General features: G+C 39.7%; 1 protein-coding gene and 1 long non-coding RNA gene across 4 annotated transcripts in view; one reads left to right on the top strand and one right to left on the bottom strand.

The window, feature by feature from the left end:
* Positions 1 to 15,003, bottom strand: part of LOC141945870 (uncharacterized) — a 124,922-nt gene that overhangs the window by 60,651 nt on the left and 49,268 nt on the right. The window lies entirely within an intron of this gene.
* PLAU (plasminogen activator, urokinase) lies at positions 4,105 to 13,315 on the top strand. The gene is made up of 11 exons (XM_074874628.1): positions 4,105 to 4,182; positions 5,718 to 5,829; positions 6,928 to 6,982; positions 7,130 to 7,234; positions 7,759 to 7,924; positions 8,252 to 8,337; positions 8,460 to 8,649; positions 9,265 to 9,419; positions 10,404 to 10,544; positions 11,113 to 11,261; positions 12,126 to 13,315. Exons 2-11 carry the CDS (start codon positions 5,770 to 5,772, stop codon positions 12,318 to 12,320), a joined length of 1,302 nt encoding a protein of 433 aa, XP_074730729.1. The 5' UTR covers positions 4,105 to 4,182; positions 5,718 to 5,769; the 3' UTR covers positions 12,321 to 13,315.

Here is a 15,003-nt window from a genome sequence, read left to right as displayed (position 1 = left end):
CCCCCTGCACTGAGCCACACTACCTTTAGCAGGGGCTTGCAAAAATGCCTGCTCACAGAGGCAGAATTTCAGGTTTAGGGCAGATTTCAAATCATGTTGTAATTTTAAGCAGGTGGAAATTCCTATTTGGTTAGAGAGTGTCCCCCACTGAGAAAATCAGTGTGGAATATCAGGGTACCACAGTAAGGGAAATTTGTCCTGATAAAACAGCACTTCTGTGGCAGTTATTTTTCCTAATATTGACAGGTTACTTAACTCTCCATGAATTCTATTCTTTTGGAGTTTACAGATGGACCACTAGAATCAATGTGTCATGGATAGTATTTTTCTTTAGTTTTAATATTTTATCATGAGCTGTGAAAATGAACACTGGAACTAATAATACCTCCACCCCTGGCAACTTCTGCAAAACAATGCAAACTTCACAATGTCTTTCAGTGCACCACCATGAGATGAATACCCTGTATTTCTTTAAGAGGGTCCGTGTCCTCATCTAGTTGGAATGAAATGTTATCTTTTCTAAATTTGTTAAGTCAGGCTGGCAGATTAGTCTGAAACATTCAAGTTATTTCAACTATAAATTAAAAGAATCAGCAAGATTTTTATCAGCAACTGAAAACTAAATCACAGAATCACAGTAAACCAAGAACTGCCTGACTGTGGGTCTGATCCTACTAGCTCTTCAGGGTTGGATCCACTGCATCTGATCTCTGCTTGAGAGAAGTACTATACAACTGCAAGGGGTTCACAGACTTGGATCACATAAGCAGCTCATAATATGTGTATAGATTTTCTTTGTGCTATAATCCAGGTACAGACAAGAGAAATATATAAAGCCCTATTATTAACAGCCTGACTATGTAAATGAGAGAATGACTTTAGATTTTCTGAATTGCATTTTCTTGTTTAGGTGCTGCACTCCTACTAAGCAAGTAAAGTGTCTTCTATAAGGTCACCCATACCACTTCCTGTAGCACCTCTCTTGTCTTCAGAAGTCTTCCCCCCTTCCATCCTGCCCACACCTCTGCCAAATTCAAATAAGAGACCAGAGTGATGAAACCACAGGCACGTGCAAAGAAAAAGAACTAAATAGTGGAAAGCAGAAGTGGTTCTCAACATACAAAACTTGTTCATGGGTCTGTACAAGAGTTTCTCTCTTAAGCCCCATGCTTGTCATTAATCAGTATCTACTGGACAAGTAAGTTTGCCTGAGAGTCTTTCAGTAGGTATTTCCTTTTGTTCACTGTTCTTCCCAAGCAACTTGGATTTTGAGTTACAAAGACCTTCTTTTCCTCTATCCTATCACAGTCTTATTCTGGAGAGATAACATGGCTTGTAACAGGGCCCTTCTAAACTCTCAAGACATGCAGCAATAAATAAATCCTGACCCTGAAACCACCAAAAGTCCCTTGGTAGCAGAACTGGTTCCGTTTCACCCCTCCCACTCCCTGGGTCTGTGCAATTCCTATCTCTGCAGGCAGGTCCAGCTTTGAGGTTAGGTGGAGGTCTTGCCAGAACTGCCAAGCTACAGATTTTCCAAGGTCTCTGCCTTAAGACAGGGCACATAACAAGGGTCCAATGGTTTACTTCACCTGAAACCTCACTTCAGATCTTGTTGTGCCAGCCAGCTCAGTGAACTCAGGCACTGGAAATTCTCTAATCCATTTCTGCTTCCCTAAGAGTCACTTAACGCTCACAGAGATCATGCAGCCTTGTTTGTGGTGAGATTACTTGCAGTACCAAAGCAAACCCATTTGCAGCTAGCTTGGATATCTCTCCGCTAAACCACAGTTTCAGTTCAGTCATTCAACTATAATTCATTCACCTATCTAGGTGCAAATATTCAGACCAATGGAATTTGATGGCACTAAAGCAGTACTGCAAACATATCAGGGTTTCTGATTAGTAACTGTTACCAGTCCAATTGAAACAAAGTGACACCACAGCCAGGGTCACTTCTGGTGGCCTTTTAGATATATTTTGTCATTGAGAATAAAGTAATACAGTATTTCAGTAAAAACTAAGTATATGACAAATGGTAGAAAAAGGGAGTTTTGAATCTTGCTGTATCTTGTGCCAGAGTGAAGACAACAAAAGGTTTTGGCTCTTGGACCTGGGAAACAAATATGAACCTTCAGGTTTTAGGGGGCAAATGAGGAACAGGGGACATCTACACAGCTTGGTCAAAGGTTCAGGTTGAAGATAATTGCTCACATTTCTCCAGCACTTCTCAGAGAACAACAAATGTGAAAGAGGAAACACAGTTGCTCTAGGGTTGACTCTTTTTCCAGAAAGAGAGTTTGAGGAAACAACCAAGGCCTAGCACCTTGGGCTTAGCACCGTGCCTTGGGAGTGTGGAGGAGGAAGAAGAGGAGCTGTCCAGCCTTGAGGAGCCCTCCTCTTCCCTGCACCTTGTCCCTTCCCTGCTCTCCCTGCTGAATCAAACCATGACCCATTTCTTCATTTATTATGTGTAAGGTTGGTATATTAAAATTCATTAAGTGAGTACATGTTCGAGACTGCTTTTAAAATCTGGATTATTTCCCCCCCTGGAATTTATTCCCTAGGATAAGTTTACTCTACAGCCACTCCTCTAAAGTGAAGAGTGCCATGGGGATTCTACCTCGATATTTTCTGCCCTGTTTCTTAGAGGATCTAATTGCTTGGGATGTTGATATATTCAGTCACCACAAAGAGAGAGAAAAAGGACTCTCCTGAAATTCAGAAAGATTTGTTCCTTACTTAGGTTCATTTTTGGACTTTCAGCTTGAGCTGTTTCTCTTGACTCAGTTCCTGCCATTCAGTGAAGTGAACTGGGCATGCTTTCAGCAGACATGAGGTCTGTTCTGACGTGAGCTTTAAGATCTGAACAGAAATGGATAGAGAATGTAAGTGGCCAGTACCCAAATAAAGGTATGGTTATACCACAGACTTGACCTAAATAGAAGATGGGGAGGGAAGAAGAAAGCTAAGCCATATTCATACCAGTGAAGTTAGATGTCAAATGTAGAAGGGTGGTCTCCTTAAGCTCTAAATTTTCCAGTTATGAAAACATTCCTCTTGAGGGAAATTCAGGTCAACTCCTGCTCTGACCTGGCCCCTGAAGAAACTGCTCTTCATCAGCTACACAGCCTATGGAGACCTGCCTCAGCTTAGTCACCTGCACTACCTGAAGCTAAACCCTACGAACATACCCACAAATACTATGTACAGGTTTGCTGTTATTCACTGCGTTGCTGCAACATCACAGCATAATGTGAAAAACCACATCTGACTGGGCTAGGAAAGGCTATTTCACTGGGCCTGCCTTCTTAGATAGATGTCTGGCAGTTCACATCTCCACCCACATCTTATGAAATAATGACCCCACTTTGACTATGTCTTTGGAAAATAGAAATTAATGGAAAATCATGACCAATTTCTTAGAAGCAGAAGATTGCTTAGGGGCGGGAGAGCTGTAAGTAGTTTTGGAGTAGGTGAGTTTAGCCCCTGCTGCGAGCCCCGTGTCCTAATAGATTCCAGCTGGCATGAGGACTGCACCCTGTTCGCCTCAAACGTCCTGTGTTTCAACTCTCTGAAAACACATTGAGTGCCTCCAGCACACATTCTGGCCCAATACCCCCTCCCAGTGGGCTGTTTAACCCACACCTGAATCAATTTAATCCTCTACTAATTAATAAATCATCTGTGCTTCTGTCATTATGGGTAGCGCCGTATGAATCAAATACACCACGCTTGTTCATCTCTCTAGACATGTTTCAGCACAAGTCATTCTTCTCATGGCTGTCCCTCGCATTTCTCTTCTTTTTTTTAAACGCCTCTAAGAAATTGCTGAGTGCGGCGGGGAGCCAGGGAGCCCCTTACTGAAATCTAACTCCGAACCGAGTCGTTTGCTCGCCCTGACCGTACTCCCCCCGCCCCCCGAAACTAAAAAGCAGCATTTAAAATTTCCCCCTTGAGTCACTCCAGCAGCTTTTGTCTGCAGCGAGGTACGGGCCGAGGCGTTCGCAGGTCCCAGGGGGCGGGCGCGGCCCCGCCCCAGGGTGGTGGCAGCAGCGGCGGCCCCGCCCCGGCCCGGCCTTTATAGCGCCTGCCCGCCGCCGCGCTGCCACTAGCCGCTGCCCGGCACCCACCAGCACCCACCGGTATCCACTGGCACCGCTCCTTGGGGTTCCTGCGCTGGTAAGTGCTGTGCCTTTACAACCCGATTATGATTTAAGGGCAAAAACGTCAGGTCTAAGTCGAACAGAACTGAGTGGTTGCTCTTTAAATTAAAAAAAAAAAAAATCTCCTGTGATGCGGTATTTCGGCAGCGGGGAAGATATGTTCTACGTGCTACAGTGTATCGTAGTTTTCACAAGAAATCAGCAGTACTGCTATTTGTGATGCTAAGGTTGGGCCTGAGAAACTAACTATGGTAACAAATGATGAATTACTTGCATTGCTGCCAAATGTGCTAAAAATAATGATCTTAATATGAATAGTGTTTAAGGGAAAATGTACCTGCTGAAATCACAACTGAATCTGAACAGTGTGCATGTCCAAGTACCTGAGGCACGATTTGCTTTCTTGCATTACGAAATCTGCTTATAAGCGAAGGGTGCACCTACATTAGCATTTTGGTTTGGATCATGTCAGCTGTTTCCAAATGAATCCAGTGATCTCTATTCCCCATGTTTTTGTTCACACCACTGAATGGCTTTAGAGTACTTGTGCTGTATTTCTTTTGAATTAAAGCAAACTGGAAGATGTACTCTGAATATCAGCAGGTGTTCGGTCTGCAGGACCAAACTAAAACTAGTTGAATGTAGAAACCTCTGAAGTAGATAGAGTGCGGAGCGGGTGTTTAGCACCAACTCCATTCTGCATCCCCTCTCCTACTGCAGTGCTTGCTGATGTAAATATAACGAAGATTCCCATGGAATCTTTTAAAAAATCAAGTTTTGCAGTTTTCTAGAACTGAGGCCACTTTAAAAAAATAAATTCCATTATTTGCATTGCAACTTAAAAAAAAAAAAATATTGGTACTCAATAGCTCTCTTCCCTGGGTGTTTTTATAAGCTTGGTTTTTAATAGTTGCTATTGGGAAGATTGCTATAGATGGTTGGCTACATGATCCAGATGCATATAAGAAATCAAGACAGAATATGTTCTAAGCCTCTCTAATACTCTAATCAAATAAGAGAGGTAACACCAAGACCAGACTTTCAAGAGTTTGCAGTGGTCAGAGGTACTCAGTGAAGTGGCCAAGCTTATGTAAGTGCCTAGCATCAACAAGATGCCATCAGCAACTATAGAGATAATGAGAAAAGAACCTTTCCCTTTCACACACTAAATGTAGCTGTTCAGTGCTTTTGTTGCAAGACAGTTAATAACCAGTTAAACAGGTACAAACAGCTGGAGAGTTACTCTGCCAATTTCTAACTGGGTTAGTCTACCCTGCAGAAACAGAGTATGGATGTTTCCAATTTCCCTTTCTCTCTTTCATTTAAACTCTAAACAAATCTGGTTGTATTGCTAAATGTGCAAAGAAAGCTTCAAACAATAACTTCTAATTTAATATATGGAAATAATAAGCAGATATTCCACAGCAAGTCAATGCTTAATTCTTCTGTTAGTTGTGTTGTGACTTAATCTGAAACCAACGGAAGACAACAGAAGCCAGAAAGATGATGCTGCAAGCTACAACATGACACTAAGTTCCTCTTTATTTTCAGAATCAAAATAATACAGATAGAAGAGGAACGAAGTGAGAAGTTAACTAACAACATGAAGTTACTCATCTTCCTCACAGTAACCCTGGGCACACTTGTCACGGGACTAGATTCTGTAAGTTTTGAAACAAATGGGGGGTTCACTTGGAACCACTTCTGGTTTTGATTATACTTCTACTTTGGACAGTGTAGAGGCTTTTGACTTGAATTCTCCTTTTTGCTGCCTTTGCATGTACATATAAATCTGCTGCACACACACCTCCAAGAAACATGTTTTTGAACCCTTTGGTTTTTCTTCTTTCTGCTCCACCCTAAGATGTCTGCTAGCATTCAGATAGTGAAGACGTGCAATAATCAAGAGATCTAGCTTTTTTTTCCTCTTCATGCAATTTAGACCTGGACATGGAGTACCAAGAGCTCACTGGTCTTCCATGGAGGTGGTTATTGGGCCTTAACTAAATTTCTACATCCCCTACTTCAAAATGTGATGCTAAAATAGGACCAACAGATATATGGATTTGAATATTTTTGACTATCAACTTGTATGACAGTTGATATCTATCAGCAGAGCTATTCACCAACATTATGGAATTATATTGTTACCATTACTTGTTTTTGCTCAGAGAAGCCCACTTAACATCTGGGAAAAGTATACTAAAAGCCTAATCTTATTTAATTCCATGGCAAATGAAATATACAGCCTGCAAAGCAGAGGCAGGATCTGAAGTACAGGGCAAGAATCTGTTGTATAAATCTACTTGCTTTTATTCCATGGCACAAACATGAAGCACTAAGGTCACCAAAATGAGAGGCAGCTGAAGAATGTTGCATCTTCGCTGCACTGCTTGGTGACTGAGAGGTAGCGAGGGAGAAGTTTCCTTCCCTGTTTTAGGGACACTGACCATTGAGAGTTGCTGAAGTCCTTATATTAGAAATAATTGCAATGTTAACCTGATGCGGTGGACCTGCTTCGTGTTTTTTTCCAGAGTTTTTTGTGTGGTGTAGGGTTTTTTCTTCCCCATTCTGCTTTGCTCAAGTAGAGTTTCACTCTTCATTTACATCCAGATTCCACAGAGCAGGTTCAGCTGGTAACTACATGCAAAAACTCAACTGTTGAATGTATCCAGTAGGGAACAGAGCTTGGGCCTATAAAGGATAATCAAACCACATAAAAGAAACTGTTTCCTTAAAATCCTTTTTTCTTTTCCCTTAGGTTTATAGCAAGAAGCACTACAAGCTGTCATATAAACGCAGATCAAATCACAAGGGTAAATATCTGCCTGTTCTACCTGAACCTAAAAAGAACTTGTTATCCTGCAATTACATCTTCACGCAAGAAGGAAGACTCTTAGTGATACTAGATTTCACTTCATTCAAATGTTTTGCCTCTAATTATTGATGTCTTTTACTTTCAGAATGCCACTGTTTGAATGGAGGAACCTGCATTACCTATTACCTCTTTAGTGAAATTAATCGTTGCATATGCCCAGAAGGATACACTGGGATTCAATGTGAACTAGGTAATATATCTTCCTTAGTACTAACTAAATTGATTGAAAAGAACTAAAATATGAGATGCCAAGTGAAAGTATTACCCATAAACACATGACTAGATATTCTTTAGCACTTTATGCTACCAGACTAAGTGAGGACAAACAACTAAATATTGGCGAAAAATCAGGATCTCTATTTTTTTTGTCCTTGCCTCCTCACTAATGTTGGCTAACTCATAAATGTTTTAGTTTGGGGTGAAAGTGAACTTGTTTAGGAGTCTTCAGAAGCAGAAGAACAACTGATTATATTGTGAAGTACACTGAAACTATTAAAGAAGCAATATGCATGCTTTAAAGCATAAGATACTTGATGCTCAGAATTCATACAGAACAAATTTAATAAGAATATATAATCAGTCCAGATTTTTGCATCATCTGTTTTCAAGTGTAATGCATTAACTTTTTTCATCAGAAGGATTCATACAGATTATTTCTGTCTCAGAACAATTATAAATAAGAACACACTGCTAACGAAATATTTATTTTCCCAGACACTAACAGCATATGCTATACTGAGAATGGGGAAGACTACAGAGGAATGGCCACAGAAGATGAATGTCTGCCATGGGACCTTCCCTCAGTAATCAGGAGGGGTCATTACCATGCTCACTTGAAGAATGCTTTGCAGCTCGGACTGGGCAAACACAGCTACTGCAGGTAAGTAAAGCATCACTCTTTATAGGATTGTCACAGCCCCAGAAATGTCTCAAGTGATAGTACATGTGTTAAATAATGAAATATTAGAGATTAATTTTGACTAAAAATACTTGGAATATAATTCTTTGAAGCGTCTAGCATTCTCACCACTGAAGCTGATCGTACTGTAAAATTCCCAGTATGCAACAGTCATAGTCAGTTGTTAATTATTTTCTCTGGCATATCTTGCAACAGAACACTTTTGGCATTTTCAGGACAGTTAGAATTCTAAGATACTATAATTTTTTTTAAACTGTTGTTATAAAAAGAACAATTACTCTGTTCTAGAAACCCAAATGGAAGGAACAGTCCCTGGTGTTACACCAAAAAGGGATTCACCATTCAAGAAACAACCTGCAACATAGAGAAGTGTGGTAAGTAACACTAGCTTAAGATGAGTGATTTTTTTTTTTTGGGGGGGGGGGGGGGGGGGGTTAATAGCACAAGGTTGGTACTTAGTTGTAAGAACATCTGAAGAAAATTTCTCCTTTCATAGGGCGTGCATGTGGTCAAAGGAGCATCAGCAAGTACTTCAAGATTGTTGGTGGAAGCCAGGCAGAGGTTGAGTCTCAGCCTTGGGTAGCTGGCATCTTCCAAAATATAAAAGGCATCGACCATTTTCTGTGCGGTGGCAGCCTCATTGACCCTTGCTGGGTGCTTACAGCAGCACACTGTTTTCATACTCCGTAAGTTTACAGCTCTGCATCCTTCTTATCTATAACTTTCTTCAATTGATTTATTTGTGTAATGCTTACTGAGCAACCCTTCAAAATGTACCATAGTAAGAATGTTCTTTTGATTGAGCAAAACAAGAAGAGCAGCCCTAAGCATTAAGCCTCTGAGAGTCCAAGTCTAGCAGAATGAGCTAGCAAGATGCAAACATTTTGGTGGATTATGCAATTTAAACAATTTCAGGGTAAACTGGAGCCAGGGTTTCACTTTACCTTAGCTGTTCACAAATCTTAAGAGTTGTACCTGTCAAGCAATACATTTATGGGTGTTTTTTGTTTTTCCTGTGGAAAGTTGATCCTCCTGGCATTCTGCAGAGGATTCTCATTGCCAATGCCTGGCACTAGTACCAGCTAGCTAGGTGTGCATTTCAAAATGCCCAAATATCTTAATCCCTTCAAATAGAAAATCTGGATGCTTTCCTTTAGAAAACTGGATCAACTTTCAAAGCTGACTAAATTTTACTTCTTGTTGTCAGCATTAAAGTAAACATGAAACAGAACTGGGACTGGATCTAAACTGTTGACCTCACTCTCAGAAACTGATAGTCTTCTTGAATCTCTCTTACTCAGGTCAAAAAAACCACAAAACAAATCTGTCTACAAAGTCTTTCTTGGAAAGTCCATATTGAATGTTACTGATGATAAGGAACAAGTATTCATGGTTGATGACATCATCTCTCACCCTGACTTTACAGATGACACAGGTGGCAATGAGAATGATATTGGTAAGTGTCATCTTAATGTGAGCCTTTAAAACACTGAGGATAGCTGAAGGCTATGTAATTGTGGCATACCTCTTCTAAAAGAAGTAGAACCAGAGACGAGATGAAGGAACAGGAACTAGGTGCTTCTGAGAATTAGGCCTGTACTGAGCAAAATTTTTCCACTTGTGCCACAAACCAAATTTATATGTGTCAGACACATTACCTGGCACATAGTCAACTATAAGCCTGTCTTATCTCTGGACCTGTACAAGTCATAGATTTTTTTCATAAGCACTGATGGCAGCATCCTATTTATACCATATTATTCTATGTCTACAGACAACATGCTATACGTATAGTAAATGATGAAAAAATGCATGCATAGTGTATAGTAGGGGAATGCCAAATCAGGTACCACATGAGCTGAGGGCTATCCTGAATTAATACCAACTTCCATAAGTCTCTCTGGCTTTCACAAGCCTATCCCTAAACCACAGATTTTTCGCAACTTGTGCAGAACAGACTTGCCACTCTTGCACTTGACACTTAAGACTCTACCACCCCTTCCAAATTTCTGCTGCTAAGGAAAAAGACTCAAAGAATAGCTTCATAAGCCCTTCTGGTGAGAAGTACAGTATAAACTGCCCCCTCTTCAGCAGGGCAGTGGCTGCTACCCTCTACAGCCAGTCAGGAAGCTGAAGTTTTAAAGCATCTGAAGATATACTTGCAAAAAAAATCTTCCCCGAGCTATCAGCCTCTATCCTGCCAGGAAGAAAGTTCAAGTTAGAACATTTGACAATTTTAGTGCTGGGAAATTAGTTTTATTGTTGCTAAATAATGACCCAGTGTCATTCCAAAAGCAATGAGAAGAATCCTATGTAACCAGAACTAAATGTAACTGCCACTGTTCCCGTTAACTGTACCTGATATTCCTATTGTCAGAGAACTTGAGGGGAAAAACTTTCTTTACAAATTTAACTTTATCTTCTCTGCCTTGTTTCTTAGCTTTGATAAGGATAAGAACAACTTCTGGACAGTGCGCCGTAGAATCCAAATATGTCAGAACAGTCTGCTTGCCAGAGAAGAACCTTTACTTACGAGACAATACCCGGTGTGAAATATCTGGCTATGGAAAACAAGATTTTTGTAAGTGAATGACTCTTCTTTCCAAAGTTATTTCCACAATGTGAGAACTCGATGTTTTTTATACCATGATCTGCAAAGGATTAAAAAAATATTTCTTTCTATTATTTGATATACTCCATGTGCATATCTCAAATATGATCTTTGCTATCTTTAGTTGTCCATGGCATTCCCTATCTGATACTTCTCTCACTTGAGACCATACAAAGTAAGCCAAGATGTAAAACATAGCAACTTTTTCATTCCTGGTGGGATGATGAGTAGAAAAAAATAAAGCTGTGTTGGAGGATTAACAAAGGATTGCATTTGTGCAGAAATTTCTTCCAAAACTATCAAACTTTCCCTCTAGAAACCAAGCGTTATAGTTTGCATTTGGAACACTTGTTTTAAAGAAAAAAACCTTACTCATTAACAGTAAAAGTAAACCAATACTGCATAAGATGGAATTAAGAGCATTGAATAAGAACTGGAATGGTTATGCTAATTTTTTAGGTGTTGAAAGTATGTGTTATGGGGGTTATTTTGTTTTTGTCTCAGTGGAAAAAATGGTTAAATACTCTTCTGTTTGCAGATGACATCTTCTATGCTCAAAAACTGATGTCAGCCACTGTAAACTTAATATCACAGACAAAATGCAAATATGAGTACTATGACAATATCAGAGTTACTGACAACATGGTCTGTGCTGGAGATCCCACATGGATGACTGATGCATGCAAGGTAAAACTGGTTTTGTTTTATGTTCTAAATAATTTTGAATGCATGTATCCATACATGGATCAGCTGGTGGCATGTTGTAATTCTACTAGTCAGAAGAATCTCTTGTTTATGTAGCAGGATTTTAGTACATCCAGTGGAGTTGACATGTAGTGTGGCCAAACATATGGAAGAAGATTGGGATCTAGAGTTAGGTGTTATCCCCTTCAGACCCTTCTTTGGAGGTGCAAGAAGTGCAGTATTTTAGGCCATGAGGAATAACAATGGCTTATTTTACAATCTATTCAAGCAATGGTTGATATGCATCAGAAGAATACAGCAGCTATTCCAGTCTCAGCTTGTGCTTCCTTAACATTAACTATACCCCTGCAAAGGGATAAAAGGTGAATTACAGGGTGAGACTGAGCCCTTCCACAGATTCTTCAAACCTAGATTTACTTTGTTGCACCCTTACTGGGCAGAGTGGCCATATTAGCCACTAAAAAGAACAGGTGTAGTCCTTAAGTGAACCTTATGGACAGGGAAACAATTCTGTGATAAACAATTGGCTGTGTTGGCTTTGGCCTTCTATCATTAGCCTAATATCTGTGATTATAAACTTAGGATGGAGTGTTGCATGCGAGGTAACTATTCTCTCCGTGCCCTGCTAGGGGGGAACTAGAGAACTCCTTACCTTATAGACTGTGTTCAAGTAGCAGCAGATGCTGAGCCTTCTGTTCCATCTATGTAGTATTCTCAAAAATAAAAACTTTAACTCATAGGTATTTACTAACTTGTTTCACTCTAGAAAAACAATAACAACAGGCTCCCTGTTACAAAGGCTCCATCTGCAGAAAATGACCTAATATGTTCTCTTTATGTTGTTAGGGAGATTCCGGTGGCCCCATGGTCTGTGAGCACAATGGCAGGATGACACTTTATGGGATTGTCAGCTGGGGAGATGGCTGTGCAAAGGAAAACAAGCCTGGTGTTTACACCAGAGTTACTCGATACCTTAACTGGATTGACTCCAATATGAATGCAGTAATTGCCAAGAGTCGTTTTGTTCCTGAACCAAAGTGACCTTTTTTCTACAGCTGGACTCAAATGAACAAGATTAAGCCTATACTTGATGCCAGGACACTGAAGTCCTGAATGTCATGAGAGGCATTTCCTTTTAAATGCTTGCGTGGTCTGCCACTCACATCAGTGTTTCTGAGGCAGAGAGACGGTTGATATATCTTACTACTCTGAATTACCTGAAAACCACTCAGTGGGAAGCTAAAATATTTAACATTTAAATGAGTATTCCCATGCACAATATTATGCATATCAAGTTCTGTCCACTTCATTTATGAACCAGCATTTGGTCTGGAAGTATTGGTACAGTTTTAACTTATTTAACTCAAATATTTGTTTTATACATGGCCTGAGTCTAAAATCTTTCCTCATCACACTAAACTCAAGTCCTAGAAATGTAAACTGTTAATACCAGTACTGAGAGGGTGATCAGGCTTTGCAGCAGAAGAAAGTGAAAGAAACTGCGTGAAGGACCAAAGTCTACTTAAACTGAGGCAACGCTTGGTGTATAGGATTCATTGCTACAGACCTGACATACAGTAAAATCTTAAGAATGGCACCCGTAGCTGTGTCAGCATTACAAACTCTTAATGTATTCCACTTAAGAACTGTGCTGTAAGAAGGCAAATTGGAAACTTGACTGGACTTCTAGGTCACATCTGAAGGTGTCTGAGTTGCCTGAAGTCTGATTATACAATCTCTCTACATCTACCTATGCACCCAGGAGAGGATTTAAGGACTTAGCACCCATTGAATGCTGTAGATGTCAAAAGTCAGAACTCTGTTTCTATTAATTTAACTGATATCATATGAAAACTACTCCCCCCCCCCCCCCCCCGACTTATGCCAGTTTTATTTTCAAACTTGTCTTTCTTTTATACATTTGAATTATTTGTATGAGGGCTGGAACCTCAAGCTTTATTTAATTATTTTTACTGTGTTTAACTTATTGTTTGTATTATGGATGTTAAACTATCATTAAAAAAATCCTGTTATTATGTGTCTGTTCCTCCTCTCTTGAAAGGGGAAAGGTAGGATGTGAAAGAGAATGGCCATTAAGTTCTATTCTGAACCATGAAGTCCCTTAGTAAAACATAAATGTTTGAACTTCCTCTTTTACTAAAGCATTTCATATGAGAAATTTAATATCTTCTACTCTAGGCTAGAGTACTAGAAAACTGTGCACTAGCAAGACAGAGCATAGGATGAACAACAGTGCTGAGAGTCTAATATCCATGCTGCATCCACTTCAGGACTCCCATCTAACACTGTGGACGAGCCATTCTCAAGTAGTTGTGGAACATTAGGTGGAAGTACAAAGCAAAACCTCCTGTTCAGGCTTCACCCTAAGGGAATAGTGTTCTCGTGCTCCAGAACTGCTCCAGAACTTCATTAAGATGCTACTGCATGAGGAAGAAAGCAATGTAGCAATATAGAAAGGTGCTAAAAGGAAAGTGATAATTTCAGCTTTCCTCAGTACTTCTTTGTGGATGCTTAACTTTTGAAGAGAAGCAATTGCAACTGACCTCAAGTACTGCCAAGCAAAATTTGAGGTAGTAATTACATCTGAAGAGCGAGATTTATTTATATTTCAGTTATCTTCTTTTTCAAGTAAGAAGTTTGGCTAGAACTGATTTCATAGTGGAGAGTAAGAACAAAGAAATACTTAAAGCTAGCTGCATTTCTAATTCTGGACAAACTCTAAGTCTTTGCTGAAGATATGTTCTTTTGTTTGGACAGACAACAAAGGCAGAAAATATTCTCAGGGTCTTCTCTTTTGGGGGGTTAAGGGAACACAGTGACATCCTAGCATCACTTCAACATTCTAAAGAGCATGCACTGTCTGGTTTGATTTTGTTTCTTTTAAGGAAGCAGTAAAATGAGACAGACTGGAGATAGTGTATAAACAGGATCTATAGCAGCTTTACAGAGAAGAGTTTGTATCACAGCATCAAGATGCCACATACCTGTGTGATGTTTGTAATTGTGAAAGTAAAATGCTTGCACATATCATAACAATATTCTGCCAAGCACTAAATGGCTTCCTACACTTAGACGGTCACTATGGAACAAATTAGCAGCTTCATTAGCAGGCAATCCCATCCATCCTACCTCAATAACACAGGGACCCAGCAAGACTCCAGTAGCTACTGTTCAAAAGATCTCAGACTAGCCATTTGGCTTGCCATTTTTTTTGCCTATTTTTAAAAAAGTTAGTACCCAGATGTTTTGTTAGTTCTTCATCTCTCAAATGCAGAATTTGGGTTCAAATTACAGGACCACTAGCAAAATTTAACTGATTTTTGTAGATCAGACCATATTAACATTTACTTTCTCATTATAGTTCATTCAAGAATTCAGAAAAAAATTTCAAATGTATATGTGCAATCATTTCTTATGGAGCTCTCATACAAACCTTTTGGTCTCAGTCACTTGCTGCTTAATGATGAATGACTACAGATTTCAGAAACATTTTTGAAAAATCTTGAGCAAGAAATTTGTTGTGAACTACAAGCGGTGATCTGGCTACAAATGAGCAGAATTGGCTCTTTTTTAAAAGCACACATAATAGCATTTTGGTCAAGTGGTTTTTTGTCATGTTACACACACCAAAGAATGTAAAAAACCTCCAAAGAGAGAAAAACTTATTATTCCTTTTTTTTTTTTATCAAATAGAGATGACCTA

Source organism: Strix uralensis, chromosome 7 (genome assembly GCF_047716275.1).
Source record: "Strix uralensis isolate ZFMK-TIS-50842 chromosome 7, bStrUra1, whole genome shotgun sequence".
Classification (NCBI taxonomy): domain Eukaryota; kingdom Metazoa; phylum Chordata; class Aves; order Strigiformes; family Strigidae; genus Strix; species Strix uralensis.
Note: the sequence above shows the minus strand (reverse complement) of the source record. Positions and strands in the feature narration are given on the sequence as shown.